Source organism: Canis lupus, chromosome 34 (assembly GCF_011100685.1).
Source record: "Canis lupus familiaris isolate Mischka breed German Shepherd chromosome 34, alternate assembly UU_Cfam_GSD_1.0, whole genome shotgun sequence".
Taxonomy (NCBI): domain Eukaryota; kingdom Metazoa; phylum Chordata; class Mammalia; order Carnivora; family Canidae; genus Canis; species Canis lupus.
The window spans coordinates 6,356,794-6,382,884 of record NC_049255.1 but is presented as its reverse complement, the minus strand read 5'-3'; the positions used below and the strand labels follow the sequence as shown (position 1 = coordinate 6,382,884).

The 26,091-nt window shown below is 40.0% G+C and overlaps 1 protein-coding gene across 1 annotated transcript in view; it reads left to right on the top strand.

The window, feature by feature from the left end:
• ADCY2 (adenylate cyclase 2) overlaps nt 1-26,091 on the top strand; it is a 388,589-nt gene that overhangs the window by 294,605 nt on the left and 67,893 nt on the right. Inside the window, exons 13-15 of the mRNA XM_038583952.1 lie at nt 4,876-4,945; nt 7,812-7,909; nt 16,630-16,714. Of these exons, the coding sequence (XP_038439880.1) occupies nt 4,876-4,945; nt 7,812-7,909; nt 16,630-16,714 (253 nt within the window). The remainder of the gene's footprint in view (nt 1-4,875; nt 4,946-7,811; nt 7,910-16,629; nt 16,715-26,091) is intronic.

Here is a 26,091-nt window from a genome sequence, read left to right as displayed (position 1 = left end):
AAGTTCATTTAGTCCCTTAGCAAGCATTTAGTGAAGGCTCAGCAGAGGCAGCCCGTGCTTGGCATCAGACATCCAAGACACAAGGCATGGTGTCACCTCTCAAAGCCCTGAAGGAGAGGAGAGAAACCAGCACACAGGTGCTCAGAGCAGGTGCCCGAGATTCTGACTGAGTCCTGATAGGCAAGGTGAGAGGAAAAAAGCATGATTGATACCTTCTGCACTGAGGTGACCTTCCAGAAACTTCTCTCAGGAGCCTCACTTTGGGAACAGGGAGGCCTCATAGTCTAAGGTGCCCAGACCATCCCCTCCCCAGGGGCATTTTTTTTCTCCAGAGGAGTAAGGCTTTCCTGTAAGACTAATTTCTTTCTTTTTTTTTTTTTTAAGATTTTATTTATTTATTCATGAGAGACACAAAGAGAGAAGCAGAGATGTAGTCAGAGGGATAAGCAGGTTCCCCGAGGGGAGTCTAAGGTGGGACTTGATCCCAGGACTCCAGGACTATACCCTGAGCTGAAGGCAGACACTCAACCCCTGAGCCACTGAGAGGTCCCAAGACTAATTTCAGTAAAAGAGATGTGCTAGGTGATTATCTTCAAATCAGACTGCCATGTCAAGTTCTCCTACATTTGCCTTTTGGTTTTTTGTTTGTTTTTAAGAAAAAGCAACTAGAAAGAGGTAATGTGACAGTTCTAAGAGGGAAAAATATTGGCCTTCACACTGAAAAAAAGACCTGGTGAGTTAATGAAGATGGTGTGCCCCAAGTTTCAGTGTGTATGCTGGGCAGTGCAAATGCACAAATACAGGACAGCAGGACCAGAGGGTCTCAGACCACAGAGCTCAGGAAGGGCTGGTCTTCCACATGGTGAGAGCCTCTGTCCAGCAGCATTTCCTTAGGCCTTGCTTTCCTTGACCCTCTTTCCCAAATGCCCCGGGGTCTTAGTGCATCATCAAAGCCACCAAAGCTACAGGTTCAATATGCCCACACAGGTGAGATAGGTCAGCAGGGCCACCATACCCAAAGACCACGACCAGGGGCTACAACCACAGACCTTTACTTGGCACAGTTCTGGAGACTGTAGGTCCAAGGACCCTGGTCTTGGTTGGGTTCTGGTGAGAGTTCTTTCCTTGACTGGTGGAAGGTTGCCTTCCTGTTGTGTTCACAGGGCCTCTGCTTGAGGCTGGGCAGAGTGAGACAGCAACTGAGTGAGCTGTCATTCATTCCTTCCCACCATTACGACCTCATTTAACTCTAATCATCTCCATAGAGGCCCCATCTCCACATAGAGCCACATTGGGGGCTGGACCTTCAACCTACGAATGGTGGGGACACAGATCCTCAGGCTGTAACAGTAGGAAAGTGGTCTTCCTTCTATTTTAGTGCCCTCTTGGCTGTAAGAACCTACATCCTTCCATTCCAGAATAATTCTGGGTAAGGATATGAGTGTACTCATTCCCCTCACTCAAGTCAGGATCTTATTTAGCATTTTCTTTGTTTGACTGGGCCTAGCACACAAAAAACTTGGTGTAAATTACTGGAGAGTCACTCACTGTATAGCACAGGGGTGAGGTTCATTTTCTTCATCCCACTGCCACCTGGGTCAGGAAGGATGTCAGGACACTGTATGTAACACACACGTTCTCCCTCCCTTCCTTCCCTCTCCTTTCCATTCTGTTCCCTCCTTTGCCTCTCTATTCCAATTCCCAAAAATAATATTTGACCTTATCAGCCCGCACTAATCTTTCCTATTCCAAATACCCAAATCACGTTTATAAACATTGGCGTTTCCTGCAAATCAGTGAAGGGAACTGCTCCATCTCTGAGAACCTACAGACGACAAAGCCTGTGGGAAGAATATACCCTTCTTCCTTGTGAGGGAAAGGTCGGAAAAACCCCATGCTCGTGGCTGAGGAAGCACAATATTAAGTACTAGGGACATGAGAAGTGAGACCTGGTCTCAAGAACTTCCTGTCTTCCTGTCCACCTGCAGGACACAGGCAGGTGATTGAGGCCCACAAGGGCCCTGCTGATTGAGGTGGAAATGCTTTTACTTCCTACCTGATAAATTTCACTCTTAGTTTACTTCCAAGCTTAGATGACCCAGGGGCATTTTGAAATTAGAATTTTCTTTCTCAATAATGAAAAAAAAAATGTTTTGAATAAGTTACCTGCATACATTATTCATAGTTTGATATTCATAATAAGTACACAGTTCTGAAGTGAATATGGTTAAATGTATCTCAGATTTTATTTTCCACTTGCCAGTCTCATCAAATAGGACAATACCATATTTCTGCACTTCATACTGTAATAAATACTAACAAAAGTTTATGTCCCTGATACCTAAAGCTTATAACCTTAAACCAAATACTTAAACCAAAAAGTATTTTTATAGTTCTTACTTTTTTTTCCCCAGGGGTTGAATTTTCTTTATTTTTTTTTTAATTTATATTCAATTAGCCAACATATAGTTCTTACTTTAAATGGCATTCATTCTAGAATACATTAGTGACTTCCGTACCTCAGTTGAAAGTGCACCATCTGTGGTGCAGATTTGGGGGGATGGTCCAGCTCATCATGGCGCACATGGGGTGTAAAGTCCTGGGTACAGAGCTCTCCAGGTGGACCTGGAGATGTCCCTCCCCCAGTGTGGTGGTCTCCTGGGTGAACTTGTCATTAGCCCTGATGAGAAGCATCAGTGTGCATTTAGAGACTCTGATCCAATATCAGTTGGTGACTACACTTGCCAGTTACAAGGTAAAGTGTAACAGTTGACTTGACCTTCTTTCCCTGATCCCCAAATCTCTATCTCCCAAATAAACCTCAGGGAGTCGGAATCCATAGACATCTGACCGGTGGTTTGGAAAAGTACCCCATTAATAAATTCATGTGAAATAAATAAATAATTTTTAAAAATAGCCAAACTTTGGAAGGAGCCACGATATCCTTTGATAGATGAATAAAGAAGATGTGGTCTATATATACAATGGAATAATACTCAGCCATCAGAAAGGATGCATACCCACCATTTGCTTCAACATGGATGGAACTGGAGGGTATTATGCTGAATGAAATAAGTCAATCAGAGAAGAACAGTCATCATATGGTTTCACTCATAAGGGGAATATAAGAAATAGTGAAAGGGATTATAAGAGAAAGGAGGGGAACTGAGTGGAGAAAATTAGAGAGGAAGACAAACCATGAGAGACTTCTAACTAGAAGGGGAGGTGGTGGGGGAATGGGGTAATGGGGTGATGGGCATTAAGGAGGGCATGTGAGGGGATAAGCACTGGATGTTATACTATATGTTGGCAAATTGAATTTAAATAAAATATTTAAAAAGATAATTGATAAAAAAGAAAAACCTTATGATCTGATAAAGGAACTGACATCCCAGTAGGAAGGAAGGAAGGAAGGAAGGAAGGAAGGAAGGAAGGAAGGAAGGAAGGAAGAGAAAGAAAAAGAAAGAAAGAAGAAAGAAAGAAAGAAAGAAAGAAAGAAAAAGAAAGAAAGAAAGAAAGAAAGAAGAAAGAAAAAGAAAGAAAAGATTCATGTGAATTGATAACTGAACAGCTATAACAGTTTTTTAGAAATATACATAAAACATGATTTTACATCTAATGCCCTAATATATGTATGTACTCTCTCTCCCTGTATATTAATATGCAGGTATAGTAATAGATGTCACTATATGGTTGTATACACTTACAGATATATGCATATATACACATTATATAGAGACATATATAATGTATAGACATTTATAAATCAGGTTATTTTTTATTATAAAAGTATGTAGATTCTTAAGCATAATGACCCAAACCAGTCAGTAATATATTTTGCTGGTATTTATTTCTAGATTTTTTTTTTCTCTATACACAGACTTCCGTGTTTCCTTGTATTGCTGTGCTTGTAAATGTGAGAGTGTGTATCTTTCTATTTCACTCAGCTTTCTGTCATCAAATGTGCATTTATTTTATTACCAGGTGTGTGACCATACCAGGTATCACGTGCCTGGTTGGCTGGGTCTTTCACGAGGTGTCTCTCTTCCACTTGCCAGTGTATACAACATTCTAGAGAAGAGTTTTGTCCTTAAGCTCTTTATTTCCACTGCCTTCTCAAAACTGATTTCGGAAAGTCAGTGTGTGAGAATGCATACTTCATATAGTTTTTTATCTATTTTTCAACATCTAAGGGAATCTGTGTATATCACCTGTGTGCATTGATGTTTGCATTCGATGTACTACATTAGTGGTCTGAACCAATTGTTTATTGTATTAGCATTTTTACCCATTTTTTGAAAACTGCATTCAAGCAAAATATTTTACTTTATAGAAATGCAAAACATGACAATAAAAATATTTTCTGTAAGTGAAATAAGCAGGATCTTCTCTCACAGAATTTGAAGGATACTCTAAATGGTTTTTTTTTTTTTCTCTAAATGGTTTTGATGCTCTGATGTATTGCTTGCTATAGGCTAAGAAAAGCAGTGCTTCTCTATGAACCAGATTTTTCAGAGGATGAAACTACCATGTGATTTCAGTAAAACATCAGGGAATAAATTTATTGGTGAATATGAATCCTTTTGATGATTTATCTCCCTATTTATTTAATTTGGGTAATGTGAGTTTCAATTTGGTATGACAACTGGTTTGTAATAGTAATTTTCCAAGGAGGGCCATGCGTGTATAGGAGTATTATATTTGCACATCCCATTAGTCCTCGGTTCCATATCCCATTTTTTGGTATTATTTTTTAAATCTTCAATTTTGGATGATTTACAAGAAAGAAAGAAGAATGCATGTTATTTTTTTTAAGTTTCAGATCATTGGTTGGAAGTGTGGTTTTATGATATCTGTCTTTCTTTTTATTTCCAGGCAGTGGCTCAAGTCTGAAGACATTCAGAGAATCTCACTCCTGTTCTACAATAAAATACTAGAAAAAGAAGTAAGCTACATTTTTTCCCTGATCTTTTTTTCTGAAATGTGAATTTAAAAAAAAAAAACAACCCTTCATGAAGTTGTGCTCTTGTTTTGAGCAAGCAGCACTGACACTGCCTCTGACTGTATCAGACCTATTTGCAGCTTGTCCTGTGATGCTTCCATGCACTTATTCTTGTACTGTGTGTCTCATGACCGAGTTTCTCTCTGGCCAGTCATCCTGCTCAGCCCTCCTGGTAGGGAAAGAAACTGCAACAGGTTTGAGATCCGGGGCCACAGGGAGGGTACAGGAGCTCGTAACTGGCTTTCCCAATGGCATATTTTCTTAGAAAAGTCTTTAAAAGAAAACAAAATCCTTCCTGATAAAGTTGCAGTTTCCTTACACAAATCATTTTATTTTTTTTCATTTTATTTTTTTTAACAAAAATATGAGATATACATTCAACATCTGTTTGGGAGAATTAGAAACCCCAAACTTTTGGGATGCCTGGGTGGCTCAGTGGTTGAGTGTCTGCCTTTGGCTCAGGTTGTGATCCTGGGGTCATGGGATTGAGTCCCACATCAGGCTTCCCACAGGGGAGCCTGCTTCTCCCTCTGCCTGTGTCTCTGCCTCTCTCTGTGTGTCTCTCATGAATAAATAAATAAAATCTTTAGGAAAAAAAGAACTTCCAAACATTCAAATATTTGTTATCTAAATACTTTCTCATTGTGACCCCCCCTAAAGTAAGAGCTATGATAGGCTCAAATAAATAAGCAATATTTGGGCTTTACATGTCCAGCTTACCGTTGATTTGCTAAAATGAATTAAGTAATTATTGCCCAAAAAAACTGACGACTCTTAGAGGTCAGTTTTATTGTATTTGCCTTTTGTGTTGATCTAGAGAAAGGAACAAGTTAGAGATAATTTTTATCATCCAACTATATCATTACAGACTTATTTAAACAAAAGCTATTTTTATTAATGGCAAAAGTCACAGCACTGGTATTAAAATTCTGTTGAGGAAATTCAGTGCATTGTTTTATGAATATTGAAGAGAATATCCAAAATCCATCAGGGCTGGATTTAATAGTTGCACCCAAACTTCATTTTGTATTAGTGTTCAATGAGATCAATTCCCTGTTTATAACTCAACATTTTGACTACAGACCATTTACCAAAATGATGTTTCCTATAATTCATCATCATTATTGGCTATTTTATCCTTGAATAACTTTAAAATTATAAATACTGATAGTTACTTACTGTTTTAATGTTAAATGTTCCTGCTTGATAGAAGTCCAATTCCTTTATTAATACCGTGAAGAAATTCCAATTCATATCTCAACAGAAAGCCCAAAAGAAAGTAAAAGATAAGAATGCAGTTGAATGAATAGAATGTAATCACATTTCTGCAAATATGTGAATATAGCTTCTTCACCAGCATGTAAATTATCCTGGCTATCAAGTCACAAAATTCACACACACAAAAAATACTCAGGTAAACAGAAGGCCATCGTTCTTGGAAAATGCAGCTTTTGCTGATATTCCCCTGGTGTACATATTTGTGGAGGCCAATTTTGAGGCAAATTTTAGATAGCTTTGGGATTTAAGCTCACTTTCTGTCTACCTATCCCAGCCTGCTCTTCAGGCCAGCAGGAGGGGTAGAAGGCAGCAAGACATAGCACAAGAGAAACATCAGTAACCCCCCCCAAAGGTCAGTCATCTTACACTAAAACCCTGCAGGCTCAACCCAAGAAATGTGTACTATAACTTCCTACAATTTGGGCAGCCATCTACACAGATAGGGCTAATACCACCTGTCAGTATTGTCAGGAGGTTTCAAGAGCGTGGGCACAAAAATTGTTACTTCCTTTAGTTTTATGATAAAACCTCCTCTGGGGAGGCAGTATAGCTTCTGGTTTGGGAGTCTGGGTTTGGGAGCCAGTCCTCCTAGGTGAAATCCCAGGTTTTCCTATGTGCCATGTTTTCCTAAGAATGTGAATCCATCATTCTGGTATGAAGTTCCTTCATCCAAAAGTAGGGATGATAATAGTTTGAACTATTCCTCAGGCAGTTGTGGTACGGGTTAAATGAGTTCGTTCATGTAAAGCATTTAGAGTGCCTGTCACATAAGGGACAGAGGTCATTGCCATCATTGTGAGGGCAGTGCTGGCTGGCTGCTTTTGTTTCTGTGTGATTCAAGCATGGACAGCCCCTGGTGACAGCTACCCTGGTCTGTGTATTGCCCTGGATGTTATGAAAAGCTGCGTGAACCTGCTCGTTGCAGGGAAAGAGTCCATCGGCCAGGTCCAGGCGAGCACATGGAATGATCGTAGACCTAGAACTAAGCCCACTGGCCTGCTCTGTCTTACAAACTTCCTTGATACCTCAAAGTAGCATTGAGATGAATAATAACAAACAGGACTAAATTAAATAAATAAGGTGAGGAAATTGCATCTCCAAAATACTCTTCAAACGTAAAATATATGGATAGTCATTTGCTTTCCCCACACAGCTGTGGCCGTGAGATCCACAAGGGGACCAGGACCCTGCGAGGCTCACAGTCCTGCTGTCACTTTACTCACTCGTCCCTCTGGTCAGCCACTCTCTCCTTGCTGGCGTGATCCAGTTGCTGTGAAATGGGTTTCTGAACAGTTAGACTCAAAAATCCTGGTTTGGGGAAGAAACTCTTTCATGGCCTATTTGGAGGGAGGAAGTACTCATTGCCAGTGATGAATAGCCATTGTCCTTAGCTTGGGGTTTTTTTTGTTTTTTAGTTTTTGGTTTTTTTGGCCACTTATGAATGTGATGCATGTACAGGTTGGCCACTGGCTGATGGTTTCAGCCCCTGTCTTAGGGAACGGCACTCATGGTTCCCTTCTTGTCCCTTTAGTACCGAGCCACTGCACTGCCAGCGTTTAAGTACTACGTCACCTGCGCCTGTCTCATATTCTTCTGCATCTTTATTGTACAGATTCTGGTATTACCAAAGTAAGTACCTGTGCGTCTCTGCTGGGACCCTCACCGGGTGTACTTCTCTCCTGGAACCCACTTATACTAAAGGATAATGACAGGGGGTGGATTGCTAAACAGAAGGTTCTATGACATGGGAGAGGGGCAGTTAAGTCAGTATCTGCAAAGTTAAGCAGCTCTTATTTTTTCATTGGGATAATAACGCTTTTCACTTCTCATTTCTTTTTTAATGAGTTGATCTCCAGTCTTGTTTGTTTTCCTTTGGGAAAACTGCCTCCTGTTTTTTGGAAAAGGGAGAAAAATGACTAAGAAGTGAATGAATGAATGAATGAATGAATGGGTGCATGAATAACTAATAGAGGACTTCATGACCCTGAAAGGAACAGTAAGGGGAAGAGTTTGTCTGAAAGAGGGCCTGAGCAATTGGGAAAATGGAGTTGCTATTTACAGGGAGGGAGAATCCTGGGGAAGGAGCGGGGCAGGGCAAGACATGAATCCAGGGCTCAGTCCTGGGCATCAAAGACTTGTGTCGGTATCTTACACATCCAAGCAGTGGAGCTTCACAGAGGGAGGGTGTGCGGAAGTCCAGGCTTCGTGGAGGAGCTGGGCGTGGAGTCATGATCTGGAACAGCCAGCACATGGGCAGTATTTAAACCCACTGGATGGGATGAGCTCACCTAAGAAATGAGTGTAAAAAGAAAAGACTGTGAACCTTCTGAGGGGATATATCTAAAACTTCAAAACCTCAGCCCTTACTGTTGCTGTGGAGTAGAAGCTTTTTACTCTGCCAAATATAATTCCTTCTCCCTTTTCCCAGGATGTCCAAAGGGGCCAGAACACCCCAAAGCTCCCAAGTCCTGTTAGCAGAGAAAGGCTACTGGGATCTGTAATGGCAATGGGCATTTAAATGCCTTTTGTCCTTTTCAGCTTTTGGTTTTTATTTTTTTACCAAATTCCCTTTCATTTTGAGGGTCTGCCACTGTCACTTGAGAGAGACAAGGGGATTTTAATTCCTGCATGCTAACGTAATAGTTAAAAGAAAAGCACTCTTCTCTGAGTTCTTACCATCCTTGCTGAATACCACGTAATAGGTGTGAACAGAGCATTGATGGGAGAAGGAGGTAAGGACAGAGAGGGAGGAGGGACATGGAAGTTATCACATTAAAAAGAATTCCAGAGATACCATTATTAGGGACACCTCAGGGGCTCAGTGATTGAGCATCTGCCTTCTGGTCAGGTCATGATCCTGGGGTCCCAGGATCAAGTCCTGCATCAGGCTCCCCACAGGTAACCTGCTTCTCCCTCTGCCTGTGTCTCTGCCTCTCTCTGTCTCACATGAATAAATAAACTCTTTTTGAAAAAAAAAAAGATACCATTATTAACCCCCAGAAATGGTTTATAATTAATACAACTTTCAGACATTTGGGGGATAGTGTATGGTTGTGCTGGATTTTTCCTGTCTGCAGAAGTGCTTCCTCATCCATGTCAGGACCACTTGTAAGTACATTGACCAGGGGAAAAACACAGAAAGGAGAAAAGACCTTGTCTAAAATCAGCCTTTTCCATACACTGTTTAACTGTACACTTGATTAAAGTGCCAATGTCAAAAATTATCACTAAAAAGTGTAATTCTTCTTGCCTCGTGACAGGGAAGAGTCAAGTTTGCTCTTCAGTGAGCATATAAATCAATTATGCTTGTGCATTAAAAAGAAACAGCTTTGCAACTAGAATGTTAATTAAAATTGATTGTGTTACACAAACATCTTGGTATGCTTAATGAGCCAGAGCATAGTTTTGATAGAGCAGGAAGGATAAATGGTTATAATTAAGAGCTTTTGGCCAACCATTACTTTACCTCATGATATTTCTTGTTCCCTGGGATAAGAGGTACATCCATTTGAATGCCAGTGTACTATGTACTTGAGCACTGGACAGCCACAGGTTTGAGCCACTCATGGTCTGAATCTCAGGTTGTGACATAATGTTCTATATACACAATCATATCAGCTACCAATACAGATAATTTTGACTTCCTTTCCAATGTGATGCCTTTTATTGCAACTTCTTGCCTAATTTCCCTGACTAATAACTGCAGCATAATTTCAATAGAAGTAGCCACAACGCATGTACATTCTTGTTCATGATCTCAGGAGGAAAACACTCAATATTTTATCATGAAATATAATGTGACCTGTGGATTTTTTTCATATGGGCCTTTATTAGGATCAAGGAAATCCCCTTTTAATCTTAGTTTGTTGAGTGCCTTTATAATAAAAGGGTGTCAGATTCTACAGCTATTGAGATGATCAAGTGGGTTTCTTTTTATTAATGTAGTGTATTATACATTAGTTGATTTTCAGATATTAAACCAACCTTGCATTTCTCAGATAAATCCCACTTTGTCATGTTATATAATCTTTTTTATATGTGACTAGATTTGGTTTCCTAATACTTTGTCAAGGTTCTTGTATCTGTATTTATAGGAGATGTTCGTCTCAGTTTTATTTTCTTGTGATATCTTTGTCTGGTGTTGGTTTGAGGGTGATACTGGCCTTATATAATCAGTTAGGAACTATTCTATCCTTTTCATTTTCTGGAAGAGTTTGTAAAAAAGTAGTAGAAATTCTTCTTTACCTGTTTTGTAGAATTCACCAGTGAAGCCATTTGTGTGTGAGCTTCTCTTTGCAAGTAATTTTTGGTTTGGGTTTTATTTCAATTTCCGATTCAATCTCTTTTATAGGTCTATTCAGATTTTCTGTTTCTTCCTGAGTCATGTCTGATAGTTTGTCATTGCTTACTTTTTTTAGTATTTAAATTCAATTTAGTTAAGATATAGTGTAGTATTAGTTTCAGGGGTAGAATTTAGTGATTCATCAGTGCATATAACACCCAGTGTTCATCAAGCACATCATATGCCCTCCTTAATGCTCATTACCCAGGTACCCCATCTCCCCACTCACCACCCCTCCAGCAACCCTCAGTTTGTTTGCTATAGATAAGAGGCTCTTATGCTTTGCCTCCCTTTCTGTTTGTATCTTGTTTTATTTTCCCTTCCTTCCCCTATGTTCATCTCTTTTGTTTCTTAAACTCCACATATGAGTGAAATCATATGGTATTTTTCTTTCTCTGACTGATTTATTTCACTTAGCATAATACTCTCTAGTTCCATCCAAGTTGTTGCAAATGGCAAGATTTCATTTTTCTGATGGCTGAGTAATATTCCACTGTGTGTGTGTGAATATATATATATATATACCATATATATATATATACACCATATTTTCTATGGTATATATGAAATATATGGTATATATATATGGTATATATATATATACCATATTTTCTTTGTTCATCCATCAGTTGATGGACATTTGGGCTCTTTTCATAACTATCTTACACTGTTGGTGGGAATGCAAATGGGTGTAGCCACTCTGCAACACAGTATGGAAGTTCCTCAAAAAGTTAAAAATAGAATAACCCTATGACCCAGCAATTGCACTACTATTTACCCAAAGGACACAAAAATATTGATTCAAAGGGACACATGCACTGTGATTTTTATAGCTGCATTATCAACAGCACAAGGGATGCATTTTATTTTATTTTTTTTAAGATTTTATTTATTTCCGAGAGAGAGAGCACAAGTCCAAGGAAGAGGGAGAAGGAGAAGCAGGCTCCCCACTGAGCAGGGACCAAACGCGCCCCCCGCCCACCAGGACCCTGGGATCGTGACCTGAGCTGAAGGCAGATGTTTAACTGACTGAGCCACCCAGACACCCCCAAGGGATGCATTTTAAATACAAAAGGCATTTGGGATGGAACTTGAAGGATAGAAAATATGTATCATCTAAACAACATGAGAAGGCTACTGCACATGTAGTAATAGCAAAGTAGACATGAGGGAAAGAAGTATTAATAGAGACATAGACATTGAATAATGAGGGCAAATCATCAGAAAGCATAGAATTATGAAATGTGCAGAATGCCTAAAACAGCTATGACATACATAAAAGGAAAAAAAATGTTTAAATCAAAGAGTTTGATAAATCTGTAGTCACAATTAGACTTTTAATATCCCTTTTACAAACCTTACCATGTAAATAAGGATATAGCAAATATGAGAAAGATTATTTACTTCTTGAAACTGACATTCCCAGAATATGAACCCAGCTGTAAAATACATGTGATTTTAAACTGCACGTGGAACATGGCCAAAATATATGCCAGGCCATAAAAGCATCTTGACAAATTTGAAAAGATTGAAATAAATTTGAAAAGATAAAAAAAAAATCTTACACTGTGATACTGAACCATACCACAATCAAAATAGAAATGAGGAAGAATAGAATATCTGAAGTATCCCCAGATATTTCAGTATTAGACTATATACCTTTGAATAACTCTGAGCCAAAAAATCATGAGAGAAATTAGAAAATATCTTAGACATCAAAATATAACCTACCCAAAGGTGTAGAATGTAGCTTAAAGCACTAATTTAGAGAGAAATTTGTAGCTTTAGGATGCTTATATTAGAAAAGAAGAAAGGGTTAAAACTTGTCTAAGTTTTGACCTAGGAAGCCAGAAAAAGATGAGCAAATCAAGTATATGGGAATAAATACTAAAGATGGAATACATCTATAAAATAGAAAACAACCAATACAGAAAATTAATAAAACACAAGCAGGTTCTTTGAAAAAGTTTAAAAATTCCAAAAAAAAAAAAGAAAAGAAAAAAAGAAAAAGTTTTAAAATTCCTAAACCACTACTAGCAAGACTGATCAAGAAAGAGATAATCACAGAGCACCCAGACTAATGACATGAGGAATAAAAGAGGATTCACTGTAGACATTGCTGGGATAAATATGGAATATTACAAATTACTCCAGACCAAAAAGATTTATAATTTACATAAAATGGGTAAATTCCTTGAAAACAACCCTACCCAAGTGGACATGTAATGAGATAGAAAATTTTAATGGGTGTTTATTAAATTTATTAAATTTGTTTTTTTAAACCTTCTTACAAAGAAAACCTCCTATATTTGTGGTGATTTCTTTGTGAATTCTATGGAGCATTTTAAGAAAATAAAAAGGAAGGATTTGGTCAAATATTGTCAAATTGCATAATTGTGAGTGGATTAAAATGTCCTATCCATGAAAAGAGGCTCAAAGATTGAGGCTAAAACCAAAGGCCACCTCTGTATTAGGTACAGGAGATTTCCAAAATTAAAAGACAAGAAAGGTTGAAAATAAAGGATGGAAAACAGCTATTCTGGGAAACAGCTTACAGGAAAAAAGAAAGCTGTGGGAATAAAATTTTCTGACGACATGGAATCAAGTGGAAGATATTCAGCACAAGAAAAAGAAAGCCTTGTAATAATGGTACAGTCACCAAGAAAACTTAATAGTCATAAATCTTCGGTTACTCCAGCATCTCTTTGAAATAAATAAAGAAAAACTATTAGATTGTTCAGATATATTGGCAAACCCACAAGCCTCACCGGAAATAGTAATGCATTCTAAAATTGACAGACCAAATTGAACCATTAAGTCAGCCCACTGGGAACTTGACTAACTCATCCGGCTCTCACAATAGACATATTTAGGGAATATGCTTTGTTACCAGTGAAAGGAAATACATAACATTTTAAGAAATCTATAAGCTATAATAGAAGTAGATTGTGCTCATCACACCCTAGAAGAAAAGTAAATTGTCAAAGTAGAAATAATAGAAACCGCACTCTCTGATAAAATCTAATGAAATTAGAAATAGCAGGGACAGACCAAAAATAATCTCCTTGTGGAATTTATAAATTAGACTTCTGAATAACTTTTCAATTAAAAGGAAATGGAAATTGAAATTAGAGGCTTTTTGGAGAAGAATGACAGTAAGTAACTACAAATCAAAAGCTATAGGATTTGGCTAAAGCAGTAGTTATAGGAATATTTATGCCCTTAAATGCATTTATTAGAAAATGCAAAAGATTGGCAATAAATAGCTGTCAAGGAAAAAGTAATATAAGTTTGTGTAAAGAAGGAGGAAGCAATTGTTAAAATTTAAATCAGAAACTAATTATATAGAAAACTATCAGAAAGCATAGACCTTAATAATAAACCAAAAGCTCATTCACTGTGAAGATCAACAACCATGAACAGCTTCAAAAGTCTGATGTAGAGAGAAAAGGAAAAAGAACATTAAAATCAAGAAAATTATGCTTCAAAAATGGAGACTTTTGAAATTAAAAAAGAATATTATGTAGAATATTTTACATCTGAAAATCTAAATGAAACAGTTTTCCAGGAAAATTATCAAGATTGACTGAAGGAATAGAGACAGTAAACAAGGTAGAAATGTGATTTGTCTACTCCGAAAAACAGAATCTGGATCAGGAATACAACTGAAAGGGCGTAAGTCCTGACCACACCACCTCATAGAGATATGACTTAGACAATTATATCAGCTTCTCTGGGCCACTGTTTCTCCTTGGTAAAACGAGGTAATGATAGTAACTACTATCCATGACTTTTATGATGATTTAGTGGTTTATACATATGAAGCCTTTAGAACAGTACTTGGCAGAAAGTAATCTATCTTCTTATCATCACCATCTTGTATCATCATGCCATCACCAGGATCATCATCATGATCACCATCATGGTCACACCATTAATGTCATCACCATCACCCGTCACCATCATCACCTTCATCGTCAACCACCACCATCATCATCAACATTATCACCATCACTATCATCAGACAGTTTTACAGCTGACGTTTACCAAACCTTCTAGAAGAGATCGTTTATGTGTTATTTAAACAGTTTCCGACCAAAGAAAAAGATGTAATGTTTCTGAACTCAGCCTTATGAAGCTGACATTACCTTGAAATCAGAAAGGAACCAGGTCAGCACAGAATCAAAGAAAGCCCATTTGAGCCTCTCCTGTAAAGATGGATGTGAAAGATGGCAAACCCAAATTCAGCAGATGAGTTACTGTGTCCCTCTTCAGTCACAGGAGTGCCAAGGGGCCTCCATTCTTCTGAGGTGCTGTTTCACACTCCCCTCCCACCACACTGCCTGGCTAAGCAGGAGGCTCCCAGATAATGTGTTGGGGAGATGCGAGACTGGTGGCTTCTGACCAAGGATGGGCTGAGGACTGGAGTGCTGTCTGAAAGCAAGATATTCTTGGAGGGGTGGAGGGGGGCATGTAAGGACATAGGGTGCTTACCCCTCCTGCGCTGTAAGCAGCTCAAAACAAGTACATCTTACTTATCTCTGTCATTACAGCCTTGTATGGGACTAGATATATTTGGTGTATATACATCCTTCTATTACAGACTTAACTGTTACTAAAAAAAATGTGAACAGATGTCATTATCTGGCCAGGTATTTGAAATCACTGTGCATCACCTTAGGAGACAGCTCAGTGCCCAGGGCGTCATCAAGTCAGGCTCAGGTTTTGTTTTGAAGTCAAACTTTTGTTGACTGTTCCTAATAGAGGAGGTATTTGATAGTGTGAGCTGAGTGGAGCCTTCCCATCATGATGGCAATGGGGGTGGGGGGGTTGCTCTGTTCACTGGTTATCTGCTTTGTTTCCTTCCCTGTGGGCTCACAGCTGTGCACACGCATTTCTGAGTTGCTTCTGAGCCTTCTGTGCATTGATATTCAGAGTGTTGATGCTCTGTTCTCTGTACCAGTCCTTCTGTCTCCTCAGTATCTCTGGCCAAACTCATTGACTGGAGGGTCTCTTGCAGTCTGAGATACCACCTGATGTCTCCTTAGATGTCTCATTTGAATTTCAGCTTTGATTATTCATTGTGGTTCGGCTCTTTTAATACCCCTGAACACTTCTCTTCTTGGATTAAATGAGGTTTTAAAGAGGCTTTGAACTTTTTAATGATTTAAAGGATGTCTCTAGACACCCGAGTGGTTCCGTTGGTTAGGCATCCACTTCTCGATTTCGGCTCGGGTCATGGTATCAGGGACGTGAGATCGAGCCCTGCATTGGGCTCTGTGCTCAGTGGGGAATCTGCTTGGGATTCATATTCATATTCTCGCTCTCTCTCGCTCTCTCTCTCAAATAAATAAATAAATATTTAAAAAATAAAAATAAAAAAGGATGTCTCAAAGAGGCATACAATTCTTATAAATGCTCTTATCTACCTTCAACCTGTCAGTAGCAGAATTGTAACTTAATTTTTCACATGATCATAGGAAGAAGTTTGCATGTTCATCAGCTTGGGGTAAGAATGGTCCCTGAAATCTTTAGGGAACCTCAGTAAACATTTAGCTGCATGATTGCTGAGAGAAGGTGAATCTGGCTGGATTGTACTGGGGAGGGTAAGGACTTAGTGTCTCCCTAAGTGAGCAGATGTAAGGAAGGGCCAGGAGGTCTTCAAGGGCAGCAGCTGCCAGGACATCAGTGGCAGGGAAGGGGCCACGTGCAGGCATTGAAGTGCTAGTTGCATAGGAGAGCCAGAAAAAGATTATTTTGCTTTCACAATGACCTGGTACTTGTAGGGCAATTTTGGGGAACCAGCAAGTTGACCAGACACAGTCGTGGACACATTGTTCTATGGACGTATTGTTGGTTTTAGCTCCATTTTCATTTCTCAAAAACTGAATGAGGAAAGAAGTCCTCATTAAATTAAGTCCTAATTAAGCCCAAAGTATTACTGATGGCTTTCCAGGATAATGGAAACTACCCCCACACTAACCTGTTCCTTTTTGTTTCCGGATAGAACATCGATTCTGGGGATCTCCTTTGGAGCTGCATTTCTCCTGCTCGCCTTTATCCTTTTCATCTGCTTTGCTGGACAGCTTTTGGTAGGTACTTCAAATTCGGAACTTACTTGAAAACTGTGCTCTTTGAGTGAAAACTGTTTTTTTGCTGGATGCAGGGGAGCTTGTTGATTTACCCTTTTAAGAGCTACAGGTCCCGGTAAAGCAACATGCACCCTTCATGTCAGCAGCCCAGAATATCAACTGAGGCGGATTGTGCACAGCTAAGACACTAGTTTGAAGATTATTTCAAGTGTTGTATGTCACACCATAAACCTATATTCATGTTTATTTATTTCTGTCATCACGTTGTATCCTCTCTGACTTTTCAGAGTATTTATAGCAGTAAGCACTAGTATAATAGGAGGCTTTTCACATACAAGGGAATTGAAATTTAAACCAATATGTCTTTTATATCCACTTTCAAGACATAAAATTTTGGAACATATGAAAATAGCAAATGTAAAAATACATTTGGTGAGTGTTTTAATTTAAACCAATCACTGCAAGCTGTTATGGTTCAAGTGCTAGTTCAGGATGTAAGAATCAAATCTAAGTGTATTCTTGAGTCAAAGCAAGTAACTCCATGAGAACATCATAAGGAAGCCAACAATGAGATGGAAGTCCAAAAAGATAGTCAGTGCTTTATCTTGTTCATTGGAGATGTGTGGAAACAAGAGAGGTCACCCTGAGCCAGCTCTCAAGCATCAGGTACAGTCTAGTCTGATGGGTTGAAATCTTTTTGCCAAAAAGCATTAAGATTTCAGTGTATGTCTCTGCCTCTCAACAACGGATGCTCTATACCATCTCTGCTGTGTACCTTTGCAAATTAATGTGGGGTTTGTTTGCTATATCATAATTTAGACGTTTCAAATTGGACTGGAAACTCTTCCAAAACTGGCACTGTGGTTTCAGATTTCCTGGAATGCACACACGGCATCTCAGGTTTCTTAAAAATCCCCTGAAAAACTATAGGGTATAAATATTGCCCCATGGGAATTGGTGTCAAGTTTCTAAAATACTTAATATACAAAGAAGTCTGGTTTTCCATGTTCACATGTTCCTTAGGTGGAAAAACACATGGGCTCCACTCTGTTTTCCTGGCCCTCAGAAAACTTCTGCAGCCCCCTTCTCAGGTTTTCAGAAAAGGAGCTATCCTTTGTGGGGTCCCACTGGAAACCCAAGTCCTGTTCGGCTGACGGCAGCTTCTACCATTGTGTCTAACGGGCCCCGTTTCTCATTTTCTGTTCCAAGGAATCCAGTCTTCAGGGTGGGGGAAACAGTATATTTTTAAGGTTTCAAGCTGACTTTTTCTTTCCACTAAGTTGCTATCGAAAAGAAACAGAGAAGTGGGAGCTGGAAAGAGAATCTCCAGAGCAACTTTGCTGCCTTTGAGAGAATGCTTTTGTCTTATGTAATATCTCTCCTCTCAGCCTGGATAGAATCCCACCAACCTGCCAGGACTCCTCGTCTCTCCCAGGCCCATTCTCTGGTGCTTCCGGGCCGTCAGGATCCCACACCCACGATGCCTGCTTCCTCCCCTTCCCAGGGGCTTCCTAAGACCCTGACACCCACACACCAGATGCAAGGGAGTCTGTAACTCTGCGTTGTCTCAAAGCGCAAATTTCAGTTCTGGGAATGAATTGGTGCCTGCCTCCCCCTCAAAAGAAGCCTGGATTTTGCCAAAGTGGTCAGGAAGACTAGGCTTGAGGACGTCTTTCTTTCTTTTTTTAAAGATTTTATTTATTTATTCATGAGAGACACAGAGAGAGAGGCAGAGACACAGGCAGAGGGAGAAGCAGGCTCCCTGCGGGGAACCCCATGCCGGACTCAATCCCGGGGATCCCGGGATCACACCCTGAGCCACAGGCAGATGCTCAACCATTGAGCCACCCAGGTGTCCTTAAGGACAGCTTTCTTTCTGAACTTGAATTGGTAGGATCAGTGAATGAGGCTCCCTCCATCCCCACCAGTGGCCAGCTGTAATCCTTGGTCAAGAGGTAACTGGTAAAATTCAAAAAGAAACTCTTCTCATTCCTATAAGAGGTTCTTTGTACTGTGTAAACAATTCTGTAAGGACTTTTTTCTAACCATCAATATCCAACAAATGAAGGCACAACCAGTCTAAAAAGGCTTTCAATGTGCTTTCTATTCTGTCCTCCAAATTCAGTCAAAAGTGAACATGTGTCACAGATAATCCTAGCGGTCATGGAGAAGAATCCTGACATCCTAACTGCTCATTCCCTGACCTCTTGAAACCCTACCAATTATATGAAGTGTTACCATGTTTTGCATTTCTCTTTGGATTAAATACTGAGTTTATGAAAGAGTACTTAATATCCCTGAAATATTGATATCCTTCATATCCTTCCATTACCATATGTTAACGTAAATGCCAGAAGCAACACTGTGGTAATATTGCTGGTACTAAACTCCCTGCAGGAAGAATTCAAGTAACATTCTTTGATAAAAGAGGTTGAGAAAACGTAACCCTGGGATGCCTGGGTGGCTCAGTGGTTGAGCGTCTGCCTTTGTCCAGGGCATGATCCTGAAGTCCCAGGATCGAGTACCACTTCTCCGGCTCCCCGCAAGGAGCCTGCTTCTCCCTCTGCCTGTGTCTCTGCCTCTCTCTGTACCTCTCATGAATAAATAAATAAAATCTTTAAAAAGAGAGAGAGAGAGAAAAGATAACTCTAACATTTTCTTTCCAAGAGCTTGACTTTTGTCCCATTGTGTTGCACAAAAAGGATCTGCTACTACCTGGTCATTTGGTACAGCGGGATTTGATAAAAAAGTAGAGACACGTTAAGATGGGCAAAAAATAAGAGTGATCATGAAATGCAGGGTTGTTTTTTTGTTTTGTTCTGTTTTCCTTTTGGTAGAAAAATCAGATACTTGTTCAGTCTGATAAAAAAGTCTGGGAACTTACTTGTTGCCACTGTTCCTATTATGAGAAGCCCAGAGCGCACCCCTCTCTGCCCCTCGCTCCCGCCCTCACTGCACTAGTGGCTCCCCAGCACTACCTCTGCCGCCTGTTGCCTGTTGCCTACTTCACTCTGTGGGTGGGTCCTGCAACTGCTTGCCTTCTAGAACCTTTTTCAGAAGCCCACCAGCCCCTGCAGTGGGCGCTTCTGTTGAGTGCTGTGGGACTTAGGATCTGTGCCATATAATTTAGCACTTGATTATGTAACAACTTAGTTGACTCCCCCTCTTTTTTTTTTTTAATTTTTCTGGTGAGTGTGACTGTTGTTTCCCCTACATAGAGTAGTTTTTTTCTGAGATAAGAATTGTTTCCCACACTGACTTTTGTCTCCCAGTGAATCCAGCAGAATGCTGCCCACAGGAATGCATGTAATAGCATGCGTGGGGGCACCTGGGTGGCTCAGTGGTTGAGCGTCTGTTTTTAGCTCAGGTCAGGATCCCAGGGTCCTGGGATTGAGTCCTGCATTGGGCTCCCTGCAGGGAGCCTGCTTCTCCCTCTGCCTGTGTCTCTGCCTCTCTCTGTGTCTCTCATGAATAAGTAAATAAAATCTTTAAAAAAACAAACAAACAAACAAATCAGGGGATTCCCGGGTGGCTCAGCGGTTCGGAGCCTGCCTTTGGCCCAGGGCATGGTCCTGGAGTCCCAGGATCGAGTCCCGCATCAGGATCCTGGCATGGAGTCTGCTTCTCCCTTTACCTGTGTCTCTGCCTCTCTCTCTCTCTCTCTCTCTCTCTCTCTCTCTCTCTCTGTCTATCATGAATGAATAAATAAATAAGATAAAAAAAAATAAGCATGCATGAAGGAAGCACTACTGGACTAAAGGCATCTCGGTGAGGCTCCCCTCCACTGTGTGCACTCATCCAGCTCCACGCAGCCCCTCCGCGGCCTCCCCAGCACCACCACCCGGCCAGTTAGGCGTCCCCGAGTGCCACAGGGATCTTCCCTTCTCCAGGTGGCCTGGCGTGGGCACAGGTTCTGCAGGTAGATAGATGTGTGAAGCACTGGTGAGTGGGTGACCATCTTCTTGCCACAGTGAAATGCCTTCTCACCCATGCTTCGATTCTTTGATTCTGATGTGCTTTGAGTTGTCTCCTCAGTTTGAAATAACCTCCCGGCCTTCCCAAACCAATTTGGCAGAGCCCACCTTTGTCACCAACTTCCCTCATACCTGCTGGTCGGGCTTCTCATCTTATATTATTTTTTGTGATCCTTTAGATGGAAAGATCACCAGCGAGTTCGCTTCAGCCCTGTTGTGTTCATTGTAGTACTTCCAGCACTTGAAATACAAGATAAATATTTAATCTCCTTAAGCTTGAAGGAACGTTGGGTTGCACCCAAAGGCAGCCTCCTGGCACTGCTGTGCAGAAAATGTCTTGCCCTCATTCTCACCCGGGTTGACTTTTTCTGAATGTGTGGCTCTGAATTCAGCCCCAGCCACCAACCCCTGCTGCCAGCACTGCTGGGCTCCTGGCCACTGGCACCCTGGCCTCTCCTGGGTCCCTACTTGTCAGGTCTCCACAGGCACTGCCGTGTCAGCTGCCTTCATGAGGCACTTGCATCTACAGCAGATGCCGGTTAGCATTTCAGATTTGTAAAACTTGAGAGCAGACAGGGAACCCAGAGATAACCTTGTCCAGCCCCACATTTTGTGGATGAGAGATGCCAAACTCTGGAGGTACCACGTGCTTCAGCAAATTTCCACTCCAGTCACTTAGAGGAAAAGTTTTCCTCCACGATAAAGAATGATCATGATAAAGATCCTCCATGATAAAGAAGGACTTGTAATCTGATTTCTTGATGGTGGAAGTGAAGACTTTGGAGCAGGACCACCAGTTTGAGTGCTGTAAGACCAGCAAAGGTTTCCCTTTCTTGGGTAAGAACCTTCAGAATCCGTGCAAAGGGCCTGTGACAGGCAGGATCCCCACAAATAGCTCTGCGTCTAATCTCATCTCAGTTTACAGATAACCGTATTATATCAAAAATGATTTGCTCTGCTAGGCATTTTATGTATTGTGGCTCATCTCATGAGATCCCTTGGAGGAAATGCCCTTTCTGCAGTTAGTGAAACGGGTGCTCACAGATGGTACACATCCGGCCCTGTAGTATAGCAAGGAGGTTGGAATCAATCCCTAGGACCCTTATGACTAATTGGAAGGTGCCAGCCTGTGTGTGGAGAGTCACCAGCAGGTGACCACGTTCATGGTCGTGGGCATACCTGGCATGGATGTTGCCTTGCAGTGACGGCTAAGTATCCACTGGTCAAAATCACAGAGGTAAGTCAAGACCACCTCACAGAGAGCCACATTTGTATTTCCCTCTGGTCTAGTTTTGATAAACATTATTCAACTTTTGGCCCAATTTATTTAAAACTGGATTCTGGGGAAAGTACAGCTCCATTTTAAAGGAAATTTGATAAGGGATGCCTGGGTGGCTAAGCAGTTGAGCATCTGCCTTTGGCTCAGGGTGTGATCCCGGGATCCTGGGATCGAGTCCCACATCGGGCTCCCTGCAGGGAGCCTGCTTTTCCCTCTGCCTGTGTCTCTGCCTCTCTCTGTATGTCTCTCATGAATAAATAAATAAAATCTTAAAAAAAACAAAGGACATTTGGTAAGATGGGGAGGGGAAAGTTAATTTACAAGTGGATTTAGACTCTAAAATATTCTAGTAAGAAAGCACCTTTCATAATAATACTTTGCAAAATGTTTTCACATATATGAGAATCCTTCAAATAAGAAAATATATTATTTTACTTGATGACCAAAACACTCCAGTTCATACAAGTAGAAACTAAAATGGAGAATAAGTTTACGTTTTCATTACAGGGGGCAATAAATTAATAATGCTTGTCATTATAATATGAGTAATAATAAGTACAGAATTATGGCCAGATTGAATACTAGACTACCTGAGTGGATGTACATCTCTGGAACAAATACAAGAGTGACTCTAACCAAAATACCACAAAGAAAACTACCCCCAAAAGTGTCTCTTAGAACAGGGATGCCAGATACAGCAAATGAAAATGCTAGCACGCATCAGAAGAGACTTCTCAGTGTGTTTGCCCCCTGTTGTGTGTAGCAGAGATTATGTGATGCCAGCCCAGTGACCCTGTTCCCAGCAGGGATGAAGTCTGTCCTGTAGAAGGACATAGTGTGTAGGTCACACACTGGCTGATAGAAAAGCTCTCTACCCTACAGGAGTTTCTTCCCTTGAAGTCTATTTTCTCCAATATCAGTATAATTCTGCAGCGTTTTGTGTTTCGTACTTTCCCAGACTTCTTTTTTTCCTTCTTTGTATTTGACTTTTCCTTGTCAGTATGTGGGTTTTAGGTGTGTCTCTGGTTAAAAAAAAATCCAGTTGCAAGTTATTTCCTCTGATCTAACAGTCTCTGTCAAGTATACTTGTCAAGTATAACACACTTACGTGCATTATAATTACTATGACAGTCTTATTTTGCTTTTGCTTTTTTATTCCAGCATGTATCTTCATTGCTTCTATATATTTTTCCTCCTCTTCTGTGTCCCCTTGGATCCATGGAATTTATTTATTCTCTTTTATTCCCTATAGTGACTTGGAAGTTATGCATCCTAGTATTTTCTTTTGACTAATTAACTTAAAATGTGTAATGTACACAAGACTAACAGAGCTCATCAATGGCTCCATCTTATTGTTGAAGAATACTGTACTCCAAATCTGATGTTCTTGTTCCATCTTCCATTCCATTCCTGAGTATGAAAGATGAAATAAGATGATCAGATTCTTGATCTGTCATTATGCTGAAGAAGGTAAGATGAGAGCTGGGTAAATAGCCTATAAAACAGCACAGAAAGATAAAGAGTTTGGGTTAAATTTTTCTAAATTTAAACTGCTCTTGTTATTCATTGTTTTCATTGTTGTCATCATTTTTGTTTTCAATTTCTCACTTTTCTTCCTGAATATATCATTCCTTCCTCCAGGATTCCATCTCCACATTCCCAAAGGATTGTTCCTTTTCTAACCCTTTGTTTTAAATTTTTTTCTTAAAAAAAAAAATAAATAAATAAATAAATAAATAAATAAATAAAAATAAATTTTTTTCTTTATTTAAATTCAATTTGCCAACATAAAATATAACATCCAGTGCTCATCACATCATGTGCCCTCCTTAATGCCCATCACTCAGTTACCCCATTCCCTGCCCCCACTTCCCCTCCAGTTACCCTCAGTTTGTTTCCCAGAGTTAAGAGTCTCTCATGGTTTGTCTCCCTCTCTGATTTCTTCCCATTCAGTTTTCCCTATTTCCCTTATGGTCCCTTGCACTATTTCCTATATTCCATGTATGAGTGAAACCATATGATAATTGTCTTTCTCTGATTGACTATTTCACTCGGCATAATACCCTTTAGTTCCATCCATGTCAATGTAAATGGTAGGTATGCATCCTTTCTGATGGCTGAGTAATATTCCATCGTATATCTAGACCACATCTTCTCTATCCATTGATCTGTCAAAGGACATCATAGCTCCTTCCACAATTTGGCTATTGTGGATATTGCTGCTGTGAACATTGGGGTGCAGGTGTCCTGGCATTTCACTACATCCTTATCTTTGGAGTAAATCCCCAGCAGTGCAGTTGCTGGGTCGTAGGGTAGCTCTATTTTTAACTCTTCGAGGAACCTCCAAACCTCCAAACCTCTGGAGCAAGAGTGGCTCCACCAGTTCACATTCCCACCAGCAGTGCAAGAGGGTTCCGCTTTCTCCACATCCTCTCCAACATCTGTTGTTTCCTGTCTTATTAATTTTAGCCATTCTGACTGGTGTAAAGTGGTATCTCATTGTGGTTTTGATTTATACTTCCCTGATGACAAGGGATGTTGAGCATTTTTTCATGTGTCTGTTGGCCATGTATAGGTTTTCTTTGGAAAAATGTCTGTTCATGTCTTCTGCCCACTTCTTGACTAGATTGTTTTTTGGGTATTGATTTTGATAAGTTCTTTACAGATCTTGGATACTAGCCCTGTATCTGATATGTCATTTTCAAATATCTTCTCTCATTCCATAGGTTGCCTTTTAGTTTTGTTGACTGTTTCCTTCTTTTTTAATCCTTTCAGTGAGAGCCTGTGCATCATGTACTCAGCGTTTGTATTTAAAAACTGGCCTGTTCTTTCCTTATTGAGAAAGAGTTTGTGATAATTTTTCTAATACTGTGAAAACATTAGTCCATATTTTCCATATTAACATATCAAGGAGAAATCTATAGTCTAATTGCTGTTTCTTGGTAGGTAATATATCTTCTCTCTGGTTGTTTTATAGATTTGCTCTTTGTTAGTCGTGGGCCAGTGATTTCTGGTGTTGAGGTACAGCTTTACTTTCATTTCCCGTTTGAGAGTCAGGATGTCTCATTAGCCACAGAGCTCGTTTTTTGCTCCAGGTCCACAAAGCTGTTTCTCCATGGCTCCATGTATTTTGCTTCTTTCCTGGTCTTTCTGTTTTCTTTTTCCTCAAACTTTCGTTACAAGTGTATTGGTTCTTTTTATTATCCTTTCTGTGACTCGAGATTCCTTTAGTGGTTTTTCATCCCTGTCTTTCTGTGCTGTTTTATGAGGTATTTCCTCAGAGCCATCCTACCCTCTTCAGCATAACTACTGCGTTTTTCAATATCTATATTTTCGTTTTCATCCCTTGAGAGTCTTTGTGGATAGTTTTTAAAATACATCTGTTATTTTCTCTTAAATGCTCATTCATTATTACTCTAATCCACCTTTGATTATTTTAATCTTATTTTGCAGGCTGTTTCAAATTGATATGATATGTGAAGATCCTGTGGTGCTAATTCTACCTTCTGTTGTGTCTGTTGTTTCTTCCTCTTATGGCCTGTTGTCCTATGTAGTTCATAATTTCTTTTTTATTTTGAGGTCATGTTCAGTGGGATTTGTCCTCCATCAGCTAGCAGGAACTCCAAGGACTTTCTCTGGTCTTTGACTCAATAACCCCTCAATTTGAGGTTCACATTATGGAGCATATAACATTTCAAACCCATCACTCGTATTTAGAATTAGAATTTATCATTGGAAGTTTATTGATACTTCCCTGAACTAGTGCATGGAGTTTTTCTAGACTCTACATGGCGGGAACAGTCTCCTGAGGCTTCTGGGGTTTTGTTTGTTTGTGTTTTTTTGTTGTTGTTGTTGAAGTATAATTAACATACAGTGTTGTATTAATTTTGGGTGTACTATATAATGATTCAACAATTCTCTACCCTAGTCAGTGCTCATATGATCCAGTCATTCCAATACTGAAACTTTACCCAGAGTAAATGAAAATAATTACTTGAAAAGAGATATGCACCCTGAGGCTTCTGGTTTTATTCAGGGATCTTGGTCTCAGCTGCCCATCCTTTGCAAGACCAAGGCAACATTTTCTTTCCTCCTATGGGCATCAAAAGCCCACCCTCCAGGTG